Source organism: Paroedura picta, chromosome 16 (genome assembly GCF_049243985.1).
Source record: "Paroedura picta isolate Pp20150507F chromosome 16, Ppicta_v3.0, whole genome shotgun sequence".
In the NCBI taxonomy this organism is placed as follows: domain Eukaryota; kingdom Metazoa; phylum Chordata; class Lepidosauria; order Squamata; family Gekkonidae; genus Paroedura; species Paroedura picta.
In genome coordinates this window covers 9,485,011-9,501,634 of record NC_135384.1, presented here as the reverse complement: position 1 = coordinate 9,501,634, position 16,624 = coordinate 9,485,011, and the positions used below count along the sequence as shown (strand labels likewise).

Below are 16,624 nucleotides of genomic sequence, written 5' to 3'. Positions count from 1 at the left end.
TGCACAGCCCCGCCGTTTCGCCTAGTGTAGGGGTGACCAAACAGTGGTGGGGCTCATGGGAACTGTAATCCATGGACATCTGAAGAGCCACAGTCAGGCCACCCCAGGCCTAGTGGCCCTAAGACGCCAGGGTGGCTTTCACCATAGAGTGGTAGCCTCCTGGCAAGGCTAGAGTGCCTATAACCTCAGCACTATTAAGCTGTGGTTGGCTGAGGATGCTTGAGCGTGAAGTCAGAAAGATCCTCCATCATTTCACTAAGACGTCTCGCTCCTTTTTGAGACTTTGTGTGAGGTCATTCTTTTTCGGCTTCAAAGGAGGACAGGTGATCTGGCTATATGCTTGCTGGGGCTTATCCCCTTCCCTGAACTGCTCTTTCATCTAGCACAACACCACAAAACCTGCAAATGTTGCATATTTTTCTGTTGGCATCCCTCTTCCCAAAGTTTCATTGGACACCCCCCCCCGCCCCCCCAGCCCTATGGGGAAAAAAACAAAATTGTTCTCGCCATACCTACTCTGTAGTAAATGCCCCATTAGCTTCTTTCTGGGTTTTCTTCAAACACAACCACCTAGGGAGGGATCGGACTTCAGAAGACTTGGAGCGTCTTTGTGATGGTGACCTGGAAGCCCTTTCCCCCCCAAAAAACATCAAAACAGCATCTCCCGCATCCTATTTCTGGCCACCGTCCTCAGCTAGGGCTGAGATGGATCAGAATTCCTCAACTGTGACTATTTGACTAGAATTTGGATCTCAGGGCCGACCCTGTTGGACAGTTCCTTTTAAGAATAAACACGATAGGGTTTTATTTTCATTTGTTTGTATGGATTCATTTTGAAGAAAATTAAATAGCTCACATTTGCAGTGTGTGTGCTGATGCTTCAGATGTACTCCCTTTGGGCATGATGCAGCTGTGGTAAGTTAAAGGAATATTTACCTGAGTCGGACAAGAATTGAAAAGAGGGATATCGGACGTCCCATTGTGCCATTTTTCCGGGTGGGGAAAGGGTCCTGGTATCCCCTAAGTGAACAGTAGTTGCTTTCCACGGGGATATGACAATTTTTAACCCCTTCCTGTGTGAAGAGATTCTCCCCCCCCCCCCCCAGTTTTGGGACTTGCAGCTGAAAAAACACAAGAACCTGAAATTCCAATAAATGTGAACATTTTTTAAATGGATCATCACAGGGCAATGTTGCCATAAAAATCACAATGTCTGAAAGGATGGGGGTGGGGAGGGGAATCATTTCCACTGTAGGAGGAACCATGGAGTTGAAGCTATCCCCTTTCCAACCTCTGGACAGCAAGAGAGTATGCCTAGAGGCCTGATATTGCAGATCCCTCTGGGAGATGCCTTCATCACTTCCCCTCCCAAAACGTGACCATTTAAGACTTACTTGAAAGAGACAAAGCTTGGGGGTGGGGGGGGGAGGGTCTGACGCAGGCAGATTCCATCCAATTCCCCCTCCACATGGGTGCACCGCCCCCCCACCCACCCAGGTTCCATTTTCCCAATTGCACTATCCCTCTCTGGGATACACGGCAGACCCAAGACATGCACGGGACGAGAGGGAGAGAGCATCGCATATCATGGAACGGGAGACGACTTCCACCAAGGCAGAAAGGGGTCCTTAGTCAATTCTTTCTCCTGGAGAGAAAGAGAGGCTCTCCTCTCAGTTCAGCCACTGCAGCCGCCCCCAAGTCCTCGATGAGGAACCGGGAAGGACCTACAGCTTTCCCTTGCTGTGACTCCTCTGGTGTTGTACCAGCGACCGCTTGTTGGCGCACTTTCGGCCGCACTGGGCACAGTGGTGGGGCCTGTCCCCCAAGTGGGTCCTCTGGTGCTTGGTGAGGTGCGAAGAGTCCACAAACTGCTTCCCGCACTGAGGACACGCGTACGGCTTCTCCCCCGAGTGGATCCTCCGGTGGACGGTCAGGTGTCCGCGCTGGCCGAAGCGCTTCCCGCACTCGGTACAGCGGTGTCGTTTCTCGCCCGTGTGGGTCCTCTGGTGCACGGCCAGGGCGGAAGGCCACCGGAATCCTTTGCCACACTGGGCACACACGTAAGTGTTGTCCCTGCTGGGGGCCCCAGTGTGGCCCTGGAGGCCTTCAATTTCCACAAGCCGTCTCCCGCACTCTTGCGGAAAGCGCTCCGCAGTTCCGTACGGGGTTGCCGCATGCGCTGCCAGGGCAAAGAATCCAGATGTTAGTCCCCAGCTTGCCATTCCCAACAATCAAAAAGAATGGGACAAATTGAGGCCAGCTTACAACGCTTTCTAGCGGAGACCCGGGAGAGAGCTGCCAGTCCGTATAAAAATATAAATTTAAACACACACACTAAATTATAACATTAGAGCCAGTTTGGTGTCGTGGTTAGGAGTGTGGACTTCTAATCTGGCATGCCATTTTCAATTCTGCGCTCCCCCACATGCAGCCAGCTGGGTGATCTTGGGCTCGCCATGGCACTGATAAAGCTGTTCTGACCGAGCAGTGATATCAGGGCTCTCTCAGCCTCACCCACCCCACAGGGTGTCTGTTGTGGGGAGAGGAAAGGGAAGGCGACTGTAAGCCTCTTTGAGCCTCCTTTGGGTAGGGAAAAGCAGCATATAAGAACCAACTCTTCTTCTTCTTCTAAACAGTTGCCCAGTTTCCTACCAAGGGGAAGAAAGGGGGCTTAGAAAGAAGGTCCATTACTAATTGGCCCTGGGATTCCGACAGGGAGGCTGGTGGATCAGCTGGTTTGGGGCCTCAACCAAAGGTATTTAAAAGCATTTTAAAAGCTGCCTCCTCTTGATAATTCAAACCCTTTTGAGGGGTTAATCAGAGTGTGGAAGGATTTTATTGCCAGCATCTTTTGGTGTGATTTCCTTGGGAGAAATAGGTTCTAATCTATTTTTTTTTAAGAAACTTAGTCAAAGGGTTTTTCTTTTAAAACTAAGTCAAGTTGTGTAAAACGTGTGTGTGTGTGTGTGTATGTATATATATATATATATACATATATATATATATATACATATATATATATATACATATATACATATACATATACATATACATATACATATACATATACATATACATATACATATACATATACATATACATATACATATACATATACATATACATATACATATATATATATATATATATATATATATATATATATATATATATATATATATATATATAAATTAAAATAGCAATAATTCCCATGCAACAAAGCTACCTCTAGGAGGGGCTATGGCTCAACACCAGAGCGCATACTTTGTAGGTAGATGGTCTGAGGTTGAATCCCTGGCCTGTGAAAAGGCCCAAAGGTGTTGGAAAAGACCCTTCTCTGCCTGAAACGGTGATGAGCTGCCGCCTGTCCAATTAAACAACACCAATTACATGCATCAATGTTCCCCCTTGCTGGTCTAAGGTAGGGGCCCTACCCCTTTTCAGAACCTGTGGACAAATATATAGCCTTTCCCCTATATCCTGCCTTAATGGACTCAGCCACAATCTATTCCCAGCAGAGTCCAGGTTCCCACGAGGTTAACATTAAAAGCAGTCCAGCAGCCGGCTTACCTGCCCTCATGGACGGGCCTCGCATCCCGGACCCACCAGAGCCTCTTTCGTCCGCCGACGAGTCCCACGTCGCCTCCGTGTCTGAAGAGCCTGTATCGGAAAAGGAGCTCAGTGTGGCTCAAACCCAAAATGGCTGCAGAAATTGAGAAGCAATATTGGAAGGGTGTGTGGATTCAGTCATTACGGGTAAAACAGCTGCTGTTTTCTGTTTTATTTTTGTCACGTTTCGGATCGGCTCATGGAAATACGGCTATTCAGACACTGAAGAAATGCATATATTAAAGTTTAAATTCCCAGTGGAAGCCAAGGGCATGCTCTTAGGTGTTCTACCTAACAAATTACTTAAAATTTTAGAAGGGACGTTCAAATATATGGTGACTGTGTCTAGAATCAATAATGCAGCAAAATGGAAACTAGACATCCGTCTATGTTTAGAAGAATGGGAAAATATTCTTGCTGAATGCGCAGTAATGGCAGAATTAACAACCTACTTGAGAAACAGGTCTCTTCCAATATTTGAGAACAGATGGAGTCTATATTACGTGTATTATGCTAGCAGGAGACAAACCTAAAGTGAGAAATATCATATACAAATGTATGGTAATGAAACAGAAATAGATTTAAAATCTGTTTCAAATGTAATTTCCTAAATATAAATGGGTTCTCCATATGAGACATATAATATCCTATATTTTACACCGTAATGTGCTACTATCTATTAAAGACTCTAATGTATTATTATTATTATTATTATTATTATTATTATTATTATGTAGAAGTGGCAAAAAAATTATGTTAAATATGTAGTAATGATTAAACCAGTGCTGTAGTTAAAACAGATTAGTTTAAAAGTCTGAAACTTAAAACTTACATGAATAACATTGTACTCTAGCAGAAATCAAAATTATTGTATTTTATTGATAATACCTTAAAATTATAATGAAGGAGATGAAAGGGAAAAGATTCTCTGCCTTATAAATTATATACAGAATCAGAGAGTTGGAAGGGATCATACAGGCCATCTAGTCCAACCCCCTGCTCAGTACAGGATTTGTCTTTGACAAATGCTATTATGTTGAACAACCCTTTCCCCCCCTTCTTTTCTGTACCCCCCTTGTTCTTCTAAAATAACTAGAAATATTTGCCTTGAGCTCTGGAGATTTCTAGAGCTGGGAGGCTGAGGGTGGGGGTCCACTGAGGAGGAGGAAAGATAAGCAGAAGAAGGCATGAAAATCACAATGCTGGCTTCCCTCCAGCTATTTTGTCAGCTCCTAGATAAGGATGCTACTCCCAGCCCACCCTGTTCCCAAACAAATGGCCCACAGTAAGGGACCAAGGTCACATGGCGAGAAAAGGCACCAAGCAAAGGGCTCATTTGCCCAAATCTCGGGCCTCCCTCCCGCCCTCTTTTTCCCCTTGCTTCCTCCAATTTAACACCTACTGGCTACGCATCATTACTACTGCCGAGGCAACAACGAAAATGGCAGTTTTAAACAATTCCAAACTGTTTTAATGTTTTAAATTTGGCAGTTAATTGTATTGGGTGCTCAGATTTTATATCACGTCAGCCACCCTGAGACAATGTTACTGAGAGGGGCGGTATAGAAATCCCCCAATAAATAAATAATAATTGTGTGCAGCCAGGGGCAAGGGGGTGGGGGGGGATTTCCAAATTTTCTTCCCTTCCTGAAATTTCTTACGGGCTCCCAGCTGATATCTTTCTGTCTCCTGGCTGGTTGTGTACCTTCCTGCTGCCTTAAGCCCCTGCTAAATGTCTCGTCCAGCTTCATTTTTAAAAAACCTGCAGCAACGGCATCACCCCTGTAGGATATGCATCTCCCACCTCCCCTTATCTCAGGTGGGACATCGTGCTTATGTTTGAGCGTGGCTTGCAAGAATAACAGCCTATGTGCCAAGGCCAGCTTGGCTTTCAGATCCCCCTGCAGAGGCCTTGAACCACAGACCCCGGGGAAAGAAGCAGCCCAACCTGAAGACGTTTCTAGAACCAGAAGAGCCGTGCACACTGACCCAACGAGCCACCATCTCCGCCGCTTGCCCACTTGACTTCCCTGCACAGCAGCCTCTGCCCACCTTCTGCCGGACCCAGCTCAGCCTTGGGGGGATTCAAAGCGTCGTCCTTCTCTGGCCCGGAGATCTAAAATGGGAAAGAAGGTTCTGATCAGGTCCGGTAGAAGGGAGTGTCCGAATGAAAGAGGGAAGGCCCAGTCAGCGGCTTTGGGCGTCCTTCGGAAAAGCAGGGTATAAATAAACAACAGTTCTGGCCCAAAGTCCCTGGAACAGCGGTAGCAGAACTGAGCACCACTGGGTTTGGATACCCTTCTGAAAGTTTGGCATAGAATTGCTTTAGGGATCAGGAGGGTTTGCTTTTGAGGCACTGGCCTACTCAAAAAATGATTCCCGTGTTACTCAGTGAAGCTTACTCCCAGGGAAATGTCAGTAGGACGGTAAGGCTATCTGATTTCTGACAAAAATATTTTCATAATGCATTTCGTTTCTGCTAGGAATACAGGGAAAGGCTGTCAAGAATACTGCCCCCTCCCTCCTCCTCTCACCTTTACAAGCTTTCTCAACCATTTGGCCTAAAAAGCAGCCACACATGCGTGCCTTGGATTGGAGCCATGGGTCCAGGGAGAGAGGGGAAGCTGACTCCTCCGCCTTACCGACTCTCACCCAGTACCTCCTCCATTAAAAAGGAGCAGGGAAGAGGGGCCTCCTCACCAGAAGCTCCCGTCTCTCAGCCTCCTCCCGCCTGGCCAGAAGATTCTCAGCCAGGGCTACGGCCTCGACGCCATTCTGGGGGATTCGTTCCCACACTTCGCTCTGGATTTCCTGGGGCAAGATGGTCAGGAACTGCTCCAGGATCAGCAGCTCCAGGATCTGCTCTTTGGTCCGGCTCTCCGGGTTCAACCAGCGACGGCAGCGCTCCCGAAGCCTCCTGTACGCCTCCCGCGGCCCCCGGGCCTCCTGGTACCGGAACTGCCGGAAGTGCCTCCTCCGCTTCTCCGTCGCCGAGGGTTCCGTCTTCAAGATGGCCGCCTTCACTTTCCCATAATCCTCTCTGTCGCTGGCACCCAAGCTGAGGTAGGCTTCTCGGGCCTCCCCGCTCAGGGCTGGCAAGAGTCGGGCTACCAGTTCTGCCCGGGGCCACTGACAGGCATACGCCACGTGCTCAAAGGAGGCCAAAAGAGCCTGCATGTCACCCCAGGGCTCAAGTTCCTCCCATCCATTGTGAAGAGGCTGCTCCATCTCTTGGCTTTGGATTTCCCAACGCTGGATCCTCAGTACCTCTGGCTCCTCCTTCACCAATGGAGATGCTTTCCAGTTCAACGTCTCTCCGGCAGGAACCAGACGGGAGGCCTGGCCTGCTTTCTGTGGGGCCTCTCTCCTTTTGAGGCCCGCTGGCTGGTGCTCTTCCATTTGGATTCCTTGCTGCCCCAAAGGCACTCGGAAGAAGGCCCCCAGGTCAGTCTCGGCCCCGTCCTCCATAGGCATCTTCTCCCTCATGGCACTTCAGCAGTCCCCTCCGGTGCCCTGGACCACCAATGTTCCCTGGCAAACAGAGGGAAACATACTGACTCTCCAGTTGGGACATGTCATATTCAGTTAGTACCATAGACCAGGGGTAGTCAACCTGTGGTCCTCCAGATGTCCGTGGACTACAATTCCCATGAGCCCCTGCCAGCATTTGCTGGCAGGGGCTCATGGGAATTGTAGTCCATGGACATCTGGGGGACCACAGGTTGACTACCCCTGCCATAGACAGTCTGAGGAACAGGTGTTAGAATCAGGCCCATGAGACTTAATAGATGCATTGACCTCTCATTACAATCCATTAACCTATCGTTACAAATCTTCAAATCGTTACAAATCGTTACAAATCGTTACAAATCTTAAGGTTGACTCAGCCTTCCATCCTTCCGAGGTGGGTAAAATGAGTACCCACCTTGCTGGGGGGTAAACAGTAATGACTGGGGAAGGCACTGGCAAACCACCCCGTATTGAGTCTGCCATGAAAACGCTGGAGGGCGTCACCCCAAGGGTCAGACATGACTCGGTGCTTGCACAGGGGATACCTTTACCTTTTACAAATCTTCTACTTGATTCAATTAATTGGACAGCGGGAAAGCTTCCATCTTGGAAGAGGTATTCCTCCTCTCAAATGCAGAAGGGAATGCCTCTTCCAAAACGCAACATCCGGGACCACTGTCTGAAAACTAAGGGAAAATTCTAATTTTCTTCAGAATTTTTGTTTTATTTCTAAGCACATTTTAGTCAAAGAGATTTAACCAATGGGGGGAAAAAAGACTACAAGTTACGATTTTTTAAAACCGGGAGTGACACCCCTCATAAGAATACCAGCCAGGGCATTTATTTCGGAACTGCTGTCATTTCTCGATGACGGGGACCAATTCTTCCTGAGGTGATGAGGGGAGCTGAAAGGAAACTGCTGGCATAGGGCTAGGTCGGGCATCAATTTTAGCTCTCATAGGTGCCAACCCTCTTTTGGACACACACGGAAGCTAGTTTCAGACCTGCATAGTCCATCGTGCCCTAACCAAGGAATATTGGAGCTAGGTCTATAGGAGCAAAAGGATTCTAAGTTTCCGCACGCTCAGAGTTCTTGTCAGGAAACTCATAGCATTCAGATCGGTTTAGGGCTCCCCTTTGTGTGTCTGGAAACGGCTTGGAGACACATAGGGTCTCTCTGACCCCAGGATTGCTATTGAATGGGATCCATTCTTCCCACAAGCAGAACACACACCCCTTCTCCTGCAGGGGTCTTAGGGTGGGGCATCTCTTCGAGACCCACCTGCCCCTAAAGGTGACATATCCTGCCTTTCATTGATGCCTAAATAGCACAGCTTTTGCAAAATGACTGTTTGCACCATCCCAGCTGTGATCCCCAAGGAGAGGACGAAGGAGGGGGAAAAAATAGCCTGCTCTTTTTTATACAAATAAAACTATCTGTAATCTATATGCTTTGGGAAATGAGGCATGGGAAAGAGAGCTGATAGATGCCATCTGGTCTTGATGGATTTGGGTCCCTGGTTTCTCTCTGGTTTCCTCCCATGATGCTTTGCTCCCCACCCCCTTCCCCAGACACCTTGTCAACTCACCCTGGGTGGATTGTCTCTGCCAAAAGTGGCCGATTTCTCCGGCTGCAACACACCCTCCCACCACCAACCAGGCGGAACAGGAAGGAGGTCGGCCTCCTCTCCTCATGGGCTTGTCTTTCCCCCCCTGCTCCCCCCCCCCCGCTCTATCATATTAACCCTTGGAGCATCTCATGCATTGCAAAGCTACTATAAAATGCAACTTCCAGCTGGGCGTGCTTAAGAATTTGCAGCCGTCCCAAGCGTAGCGAGGGTGCCAGTGATCTGGATGGCCTCTCCCCTAAATGACGAGAGCAAAACAAGGGGAATGAAATAATAATTTTAAAAGATCTGTCCTTTAACACTGTTCTTGCAGGAGACCCAAGTCTGGGGCCGTCTGGTTGGAAAGTTGTCAATGGGTAATTTCTTCTCTGCTTCTTTCTTCCTTTTGTTTGGTTATGCAAAAGCTGTATTTGGCATGACTGAAGAATTTACGAAGATTATCGTACATTGGGCATTGGGGGAGATGAATAATTAAGCATATTTAGATCAGGAACATCCTGGCATTTTTCAAATACTTTCCTCCAGTGCCCTGATTGGCTCTTTGAGGACTTCCTACTCCTTCGAGCCTACTTCCTCCCTGCTTGCCTCCCGAACAGAACAGACGGAATGAAGACAATGCAACAGTTATGGAGGGCAGAACCATCTGCCAAGAATGAGAATGAAAACCTGGTCACGGCTGTGAATAATCTGTGAAGGGAGCCCTTCTATATAAACCAAAATCCAAACAACAGAGTTCTGAACCAAGGTTCAGCCTCCTAATTGAAACCCGGGGCTTACACCCACCTCAAACTACTTCGGGGGCATCCTTGGCCACCATTTTCCTTGTTGATGTTTGGTTCAGACATTCCGGCCAGACTCCAGTTTTCCATTCTTGGGTAAGGTGCTAGAATAGCTGGTTGCTTCTTAGCTCCAGGGTTTTGGGAAAAGACTGATTTTTCTGGACCCATATTATTTGGCTTCAGGCTAGGATTTGGAACAGAGGCTGCCTGAGTTGCCTTGGTTGATTATCTCTTATCGAGAACAAAACAGGGGGAATGTGACCCTGCTAGTTTGGCTAGATCTCTCAGTGGCTGTTGATACTGTTAGCTATAGTATCCTGTAGTGTAAGCAGTTGAAGTCCTATCTGAGGTTTGTTCAAGGAAGATAAGTGTTGGGGAATTCCTGCTCTGCCCCATGGCTCATGAGATTCTGCTCATTCTATCCCTCATGCGATTTAATATCTGTAAGAAGCCACTGGGAGAGATTATCAGGAGGTACAAGCTGTGTTGTCCCCAATATTGGATGACACCCAACTACCTTTCTTCTCCACCTAGTTCCAAGGATGCTATTGATTTCTGAAGTAGTGTTTTGGGAGTCTGTAATGGACTGGACAAGGGGAAATAAGCTGAAACTTAATTGTGAGAAGTCAAAGGTTCTCTGTTATCCAAAAAGTAGACCGGGGACTTGAGGTGTCTCCTGTCTTGGATGAGGCTGTACTCCACTTGGAAAGCTAGGTTCTGAAGTTGGACGTTCTGCTTGACACAGTGATCACTTTGGAAAAACAGATGACTACATTGGTTTGGAGCGCTTTTGCTCAGCTTTGCCTGGTGCATCAGCGGCACCAGTTCCCAGTTCAGTTGGATCTAGCTGCCGTGATCCATGCCTTAGCTATATCTAAGATGGACTACTGCAATGTGTTCTACTTGGGGCTACCCTTGAAGAGGGTCAGGAAGGTGCAGAAGGCAAGTGATCGTGTTGCTACAGCCATTGCATGGGCTGCCAATCTGCTCCCAAGCCCAATTCAAGGTGCTGATCCTGTCCTTTAAAGCCTTACGGGCTTGGGTTTCTAAAGGACCATCTTCTCCCCAGTAATTAACATCACCAATTAAATAAGATAATCTGGAGGGCACATGAAAAAGGGCCTTTTCAGTGCTAGCCCCAGATTTATAGAACAACTTTCCCAGGGAGGTGCACTTGGCCTCACTGTCGATCCTCAGGAAACAGTTGAGTTTTATTTAGGAGCTCATTTGCCTAATTTAGTTTTTATAGGCAGTCCTGAGATTTTAAATGGTGTTTTATAATTATTTTATTTACACTGTCAGCCTCTAAATTGGCCCACGGTTCCAAGATGATCGCGGGCATCACAGATTAAGAAAATCTGAACATCTTTGCCCTACTTATTTTGACCAATCTCAACTGACTTGCTATTTGCGATGGAAACTAAGACATTCTGTTTAGGGGCGGGGTATAACTCAACAGAATAAAGCTAGGGGGGGGGGTCAAAATTGGCCAGAAACCTCCCACTCTCATGCTTTTCCCTATGGGCACTACAGTTATCTGTCGCAGGTACAACTCACCGGAAGATGAAGGAAGGCATTTGAAAATTGACCACCAACTGCAGGAGGATTATGGAAGCTGCATCGGACATTCTGGCAGAGATTATCTATCGCCGGGTGATCTTGAGCCGGTCAGACATACCTACTTTGCAGGGCTGTTGTGAGGATAAAATGGAGGAGAGAACAAAGCAAGCAGCTGCAGGTCCCGCTTGGTGAGGAAAGGTAGGTTATAATATTTCTTCTAAATCTACTTTCTGTAGGATTACTCTACACAAAGGGATGAGAGAGCTTGCTACTGCTTCACCCGCTAGTGTATAAATCTTGGAAGAGAAGAGAGAACTAATTCAGAATTTATTTTAATTTATGATCGAGTCACAAGCAGATAGATGGTGACCGTATAGGGTCTAGTTAGTACACAACCTGCAAGGCCTTGTAATTCAGTGAGGCAGTAGCTACAAGAGGTAATCAATTGCATTGGAAAGCTTGCTATTTCCCCTCTTATTGGTTGCATTCCTTCTAGTAGATGCTGAGTTTTCAGCAAGTGCTAATTACCCTGGGGGGGGGGGCTAGTTGCCTCCAAGATAGATTGTCATCTCACACCAACTCCGAGGCAAGTTGCATGATCAGCCTAGCCACAAAATGGACTCAGGTAATAGCTATTCTCTGCTGTTGGATCCTGCCTCTGGATGAATTGCCTTATGTCGACTCCGTTGGGTTGTCAAGACAAGAGATGTTCAGAGTTGGGTTTGTCATTGCTTGCCTTTGTGCCATGACTCTAGACTTCCTTGGTGGTGTCCCATCTAAATACTAACCAGGGCTGAACTGCTTAGCTTTTGAGATATGACACGTTCAGGCTAGCTGTTACCTCAATTAGAGTGGTCTGAATTTAGATGGGGGAATTACCGAGTTATACTTAGAAAGGTGGGTAATGACGGGATCTCTACCTGTGTATACCAAGGTCCTTTCCTTAGAAATTCGTACAGAAACCAGTCTGGGGGAAAAAAAAGGAAATGATTTTAAGTGAAACAACTTAAAAGAAAACTAGTAAAACCTGCACACCTAAATAGTCACACAAGAGAAAAGCAGAGGTGAAGTGGTGCAATAGCAAAGAAACCTGGGAACCGTAGGGCCGTGCGAGTGTATAGCGTTTGGCAACCTTAGGCCAGCTTCAATGGTTGGGAGAGAACCTTAAAGTTCAACTGGTCTGAAATGCATCTGCAGTCTGTGGGGTACACATGGCCAGGTTCAAACCAGGCCAAAGCAAAACCAAAAGATATGGGGGCAAGTTGGAAGAAATCTGTGGCACAACCAGCACTGAACATAACATTTTAACTGAGCAGCTCGGAGGTGAAGTCCAGGTGAATTCTGAATGCAATCAGACACAAGGAGAACCTCGCCGAATATGTTTACAATTTCCATACCAGTAACTGGTGATACAAATGTTAACTTTTTGTTACTTAAAAAGCGTGGCTCAAAGGCAGGTCCCGGTCCTTTTGTCCCACTGTCCCGGCTATTTTGTTTTGAACCCTTCCTGCACCACTGCCCTAAGTTCAGGTGATATTTCCATGGAAAGCCTTTGTTCTTTACAACCCGAGCCAAGGAGAAATAGCCCAGGTCCCAAACAGAAACACCATCTTAAAAGAAAGAGCAAGAACGGTAAGCAAACTCACAATTCAAAGTTGTCGTTTTTTTTTTTAATTTAAAGTTATTTTTTTTAAGAAACTTTGCTTCTTTTGTTTTTTTCCCCCCTTGGGCATTACTCTAGTGCGGTGCCTAAGCATTTCAAAGGCTCATCCCCCCACCCCTGCTTTAAGTACAAAGTTAGCTTTCCCAATGGGGTGGGGGGGGGGGCACCGTGCATTGGACTGCAGCTCCCAAAACAATGCACTCCGGGGTGGGGGATGGGTGGGGAGGAAAGAGCCCTTTCGTTGGACTCCAAAAAAACAAAAAAAAAATTGCAAGATGAAAAGGATCTGGTTGGGGGGTGGGGGCGGCCCAGGAGTGCTGGGGAGGCTCCGTTAAAGCCGCGAAGGGTTAAGGCTGCGAAGCCCACGTGGGGGAGAGAGAGGAAGAGGAGGAGGCGCCTTCCTGCTCCGCCTGGATCGGGGTGGTTGGGGGGGGGGCACATTAGGGTTTGCAACACCCCCCAAGCCGCCGCATCTGGTGCAAGGGGGCGGGAGGGAAGACCGGCTCTCCCCGCAAAGGGTAAGTTTCCCGGGGACGCCCCCTCCTTGGGGGGGAAGCCACGTGCAAGCCCGGGGGGGGGGGGGTCGCGGAGGGGTGCACTGGCTTTAGGGTTTTTTTTCGGGGGGAGCCCTGTTAGATCCCCCCCAGATTCGAGGGGGGACATGTCAAAGATGGGGGGCTGGGGGAGAGAAAGCGAGATTGGCCATCGCTTGGCCCCTCCCACCCCCAGCCACATCAAAGAGGCAAAATGGCTGAATTCCCTTGTCTGAGTGTCAAATGGGGAGGGGGGAAGGCTGGGAGGGGGCCGCAGGGATCAAGGGCCTTTTGGGGGTGGGGGGGGGGACGGGACGTGGAGAGGTTAGAGAGCTTGGCCTGTGAATTGAGGAGGGGGGTCTGCCACTGAGAAATGGTCAGGGATGTTTCTGGAAGGGGGGAGGGAGAAAGCAGGCAGCTGGGTTTCCAGCTAGATATAAATTTTGGGGAGGGGGGCGACTCCTTTTTGGTGGTGGAGGCTGAACTATAAGGTTTGGGATGTTAGCCTTATATTAGCCTAATATTATTAGGAGCAATGGGCAGAGATATTAGGAGGAATGGGCAGGAAGGGTGGGGGGGAGGGGGTTTGGAGAAAGTTGAGAGGTCTGTGCTGGGGGAGGGCAGGGAGCCCGGTTTGCATCCCCAGGTAGGAGGGAGGGAGATGGGTTTGGAGGGAGTGCAGCCCTGCTCTGGGAAGGTGACTTCTGTTTACTTTGGGGAAAGTAGGTGGGAAAAAGCTATGGAGGTTCAAACCCAACCCCCAACCCCTCCTCTTCTTGATCAGCCTGTATTAATAATACAATATTGCAGTGTTGATTAATTAAACAGATCGATCCCTTCCTTCAAGCTGGTGGTAAACAGAATCCCTTGTTGGATTTCTGGGGGGTTAATATTAAGATGCATTGCGGACGTCTCTTATTGATGTAGGGCTTTTCTTGACAGTAGATGCGCTCACCTTTGGTTTCAGTTGAAATCTGGGGGGTGCTTTCCCCCTTAATATGTGGGCCAAGCCAGAACCAGCCCTGGTCATTTCTTGGAGGATTTTTGGAACTGGAAATCTGGTCACCTTTCGAGTTCACCTTTTGCTCACGTGAATTCCAGTTGCGCCATAAATTCATGAATTAACTTAGAAGGAAAAGATCCTAAGCGTGGCTTGAGACATTCCCCCCACCACCACCAATTGATATATTATTGTCCTTGGAGGTTGTGAACTAGCAGTTGGCATCTGTTAGAAAGATACGTGGGTCACAGGAGAAACCATTCAGATAGAATTGCTGTTTATGTTTTGTGTTTTTGGGTGTCTGAATGTCCAGTGGAAAATAGGCCCTCGTTTTTAAACACTGGTTAATGACAGCAGGTTATGCTTCTGTTTGGGATTTTCCAAAAAATTGGAGGGGGGGGGTTTGAAACAAAAAGAAACAAAGGGCACCAAAGGAAAAGCATCTTTAATGGCTCAATAACCTCTACGTGTTTTGCGTTCAACTGTGTCGGGGAAATTTACTGAAATAATATAAAACATAAAATATATTAAATACGTCATATTTTTAAAACTTGGTAAAGTACTTGACGAGGTTTTTGATGAGCAAGTTTTGGGGGAAATCAAAAGGAGGAGTTTAAAAACAAACTTTGATATGAGTGTTGGTTTTCCAAACGTAGAAGGTTGTACATGTCCCTCCCCGCTTCCCTTATTTTTGTGAACTCAAAATGTTCGTTGAAATGGTATCTGTGAAGCTTGATGAAACTTCTTTCAAGATGGGAGTGGATTGGCCCTTCAGATCACTGGGGAAATTCTCAGTAGTCGCTGCCTTGGAAGGACCACTGAAGACCAAGGCAAACCAGGCCCATAGCAGGAATGGTGCTAATTCAGGCCTGGTCAGCAGATGATGGAGAAGACTGGAAAGAACCTATGGACCATTCATCATCAGCCAGCATCATGGGTTGTCATAGCTACCAGCTGGGTCCCGGCTTAATAGCTCATGTGGCCATGTCAGGATTTGGCTTGGCTGCCGCTAGGCCATTTTACCAGCCCAGTCGACTTCAAAGAACAGCCATTTTCCCCCAAATCTGGTGGTGAAGAAAGAAGTACTGTGTTTTTTTCTCTCCACAATGAAGCCCAGTGTGAAACATTCAAATTTACAAAACTGTTATCTGTCAGCAAATTGAAAATACAGAAAAGGTGCATCTTCTTAGCTTAAGGGGTGGGGGAATAATTAGAATATAATGTAGGGAAAAACCCTAACATTAGCACCCCTGAGGAATGCAAAAGCAAGAACATCTATCAAAAAATAGGGATGTCTTGTAAACTAGCGATCCCCAACCTGTGGGCTGCGGATCATTGTCTCCCATCACTCCCAGATGGGACTATCTCGTTGCAGAGAAACAAGCTCAGGGTTCCCATTGATTTGTCATTGTCATGAGTTAAAATTTCCATGAAAATAAAATGTTCCTTATGTTCATTGTTGTGGTGTGTCTGTATCTTATTTTGAATGGATGTTTAAACATTACCAAAGCGATCAGAGAGCGTTAGGGCAGTGGTTGAGAGTAGAGGAATAAACTACCCCCCCCCCCACCGGGCCTCAGTAAAAGGCGTTGAGTGGTCCCCGGTGATAAAAAGGTTGGGGACCACTGTTGTAAACGACAAATTGAAAACACCACCTCAACCTACAACATGAAAAAATGTGACAAACATATAACTGTAAATAATATTCAGTGCACCAAGAACAAGTGTGTAAAAACACAGAGAAATAGTATAAATGTATGATGTGTTAAAAAGGAATTAGCACACATGATAAATTATGGATGGCCAGCCAAACTGTTTCAAAGAGAGCTTCATCGAAACATTTCTGTGTTCCATTTATTCAGTTTTAGAACAGCCACCAATTTGAAATCAGTCCCAAAAACTATACTATGCAAGATGCAAAAATAACACCATCTCATAATGTGGGCTTCAGTGTACAGTTTGCGATACACCTTCTGGAATCTGATATAAGATTGGTGAGCATATATTCATGGCATCGATAAGAGGTGTTTTTTTTAAAGCATTTATTTTAGCATTTCTGTACATTTCATCATCAAGGACTCAACCAAACATTGGGCCGTTTCTCGGTGGAAAGTTTTGCTCACTTGGTTAATCCTGCATGGCAATGTAGACTTCTGTGTTTGAAGTGGTTACCAAATGCTGGCAGCAGATATTACAGTAAGGAGATGCAAATGGCAAGGATGTAGCCATGTGATCAGCAGTGTCAAATATTGTCTTGTGCAAAAAAACTGAGTTCCAGGCTTTGGAATTAAGTAAAACCTTCCCTGTCACATCCAGTGTATTTGAAATGGCCAGAGAGCGGT

At 47.0% G+C, this 16,624-nt stretch overlaps 2 protein-coding genes across 4 annotated transcripts in view; one reads left to right on the top strand and one right to left on the bottom strand.

Annotated features, from left to right (window-relative positions):
* The window catches only part of LOC143825134 (uncharacterized), a 32,967-nt gene that overhangs the window by 5,873 nt on the left and 10,470 nt on the right, over nt 1-16,624 (top strand). The window contains exons 4-6 of the mRNA XM_077313158.1: nt 1,912-2,060; nt 3,519-3,681; nt 6,266-7,053. Coding sequence (XP_077169273.1) covers nt 1,912-2,060; nt 3,519-3,681; nt 6,266-7,053 — 1,100 coding nt within the window. The remainder of the gene's footprint in view (nt 1-1,911; nt 2,061-3,518; nt 3,682-6,265; nt 7,054-16,624) is intronic.
* Nucleotides 1,146-11,217, bottom strand: LOC143826434 (zinc finger and SCAN domain-containing protein 23-like). Of its 3 annotated transcripts, none has more exons than XM_077315231.1 (5): nt 11,084-11,217; nt 6,310-7,140; nt 5,599-5,725; nt 3,571-3,660; nt 1,146-2,179 (listed from the first exon to the last, which is right to left on the bottom strand). In XM_077315231.1, exons 2-5 carry the CDS (start codon nt 7,093-7,095, stop codon nt 1,725-1,727), a joined length of 1,458 nt encoding a protein of 485 aa, XP_077171346.1. In that variant the 5' UTR covers nt 7,096-7,140; nt 11,084-11,217; the 3' UTR covers nt 1,146-1,724. The 3 variants fall into 3 exon arrangements, with proteins under 3 accessions (XP_077171346.1, XP_077171345.1, XP_077171347.1); XM_077315230.1 differs by lacking the exon at nt 11,084-11,217 and adding an exon at nt 8,709-8,831; XM_077315232.1 differs by lacking the exon at nt 11,084-11,217 and adding an exon at nt 8,709-8,831 and having other exon boundaries at nt 5,662-5,725.

What these genes read in the sequence shown, in the direction of transcription:
- LOC143826434 (XM_077315231.1), bottom strand. Translation starts at nt 7,095, where the DNA reads ATGAGGGAGAAGATGCCTATGGAGGACGGGGCCGAGACTGACCTGGGG. An exon ending in CTGAGAGACGGGAGCTTCTG is followed by an intron (nt 5,726 to 6,309) that starts GTGAGGAGGCCC and finishes TTCCCATTTTAG; the next exon opens with ATCTCCGGGCCAGAGAAGGA. An exon ending in CGGAGATGGTGGCTCGTTGG is followed by an intron (nt 3,661 to 5,598) that starts GTCAGTGTGCAC and finishes TTTCCGATACAG; the next exon opens with GCTCTTCAGACACGGAGGCG.